Genomic DNA, 1018 nt, shown 5'->3' on the forward strand with positions numbered 1-1018 from the left:
ATCTGGTTCCAATAAGCCTTTGGATTGTTATTGAAAGCACGACAAACTGAAGGCTTGCCAGTGTACTCGCACCAGTATGACTTGCCTTGGTTTCTGCATTCAATTCTGAGTTTAACTTCCTCATCACCACTCACAGTCATTGTGCATGAATCTTTGGCTTTAGTCTGAAAACGGATTTCTTCAACACTGCTCCTTTTCCTTGGTCTCAGCTTCTGCCCTAATCCTCCCAGGCAACTGATTATCATTAGGAGAAGAAAGGCAACAGTCTTCATGGTGAAGAGCTGATTAAGGTTCTTAAACAACGTAATCCAGAAAAGCAAAATGAAAATATAACAGGCGGCTCACCATTTAAAGGTTTGGTGTACAAAGAAGTCTCTCTCTCAAGGTGGGCTGTATTTTTTTTTTAAATAAATCCCCTTACTGTATGTGTATGCCCATAATTTATAGCTCAGGGGAGTGTCAAATAACCTATGAACAAGGTAACAAGAAGGTAACAAGACGCATCTTGCAGCTAAACACAGCATGATGGTTGTATAACCAAACCACACATTCCTGCCCAATATGCACGTCACATTTGATTTTTAACAGATCTTTTCCATTTTCCAGCTGCCTTATAATTATTGCTGTGCCAGATCTTAGAGGACTGCACTGAAGTACCCAAAATAAAGGCAATCCAACTGAACCTTAGTTAATGTTGTCCAGACATCTAGAAACTCAATGCACTAAGTTAAATTGGTGGGATTCTTGGGGTTTTGCACTTGTATGCACATGGTTTTTGAATTTCATTATGCCAGCAGTTCATACAAACAGTACTGGGCATAATGAATCCTTGGGAAGAATCAACTTCTTGTTGCTTCATTCAGGAAAGATTTTAGAACTAGGCAAGCATTAGCTAGGCAAGACTATCATTTTTCTTAAGAAGGTCTACATCATGGGATATTTTCTCATTGCCACTACATACACAGTTTTTTAAACTAACAATTAAGACAACATACAATAGCTAGCAGAGCGTGACAGT

General features: G+C 39.0%; 1 protein-coding gene across 1 annotated transcript in view; it reads right to left on the minus strand.

Moving 5' to 3' along the window:
- The window catches only part of FGFBP2 (fibroblast growth factor binding protein 2), a 7934-nt gene extending 6922 nt beyond the window's left edge, over positions 1-1012 (minus strand). Inside the window, exon 1 of the mRNA XM_019526645.1 lies at positions 86-1012. Within this exon, the coding sequence (XP_019382190.1) occupies positions 86-272 (187 nt within the window). The 5' untranslated portion in view covers positions 273-1012. The remainder of the gene's footprint in view (positions 1-85) is intronic.
- Between the last annotated feature and the right edge of the window lie 6 nt (positions 1013-1018).

The sequence above is a fragment of the Gavialis gangeticus genome, unplaced genomic scaffold (assembly GCF_001723915.1).
Source record: "Gavialis gangeticus isolate Ggan-Ray unplaced genomic scaffold, GavGan_comp1, whole genome shotgun sequence".
NCBI classification, from domain to species: Eukaryota; Metazoa; Chordata; order Crocodylia; family Gavialidae; genus Gavialis; species Gavialis gangeticus.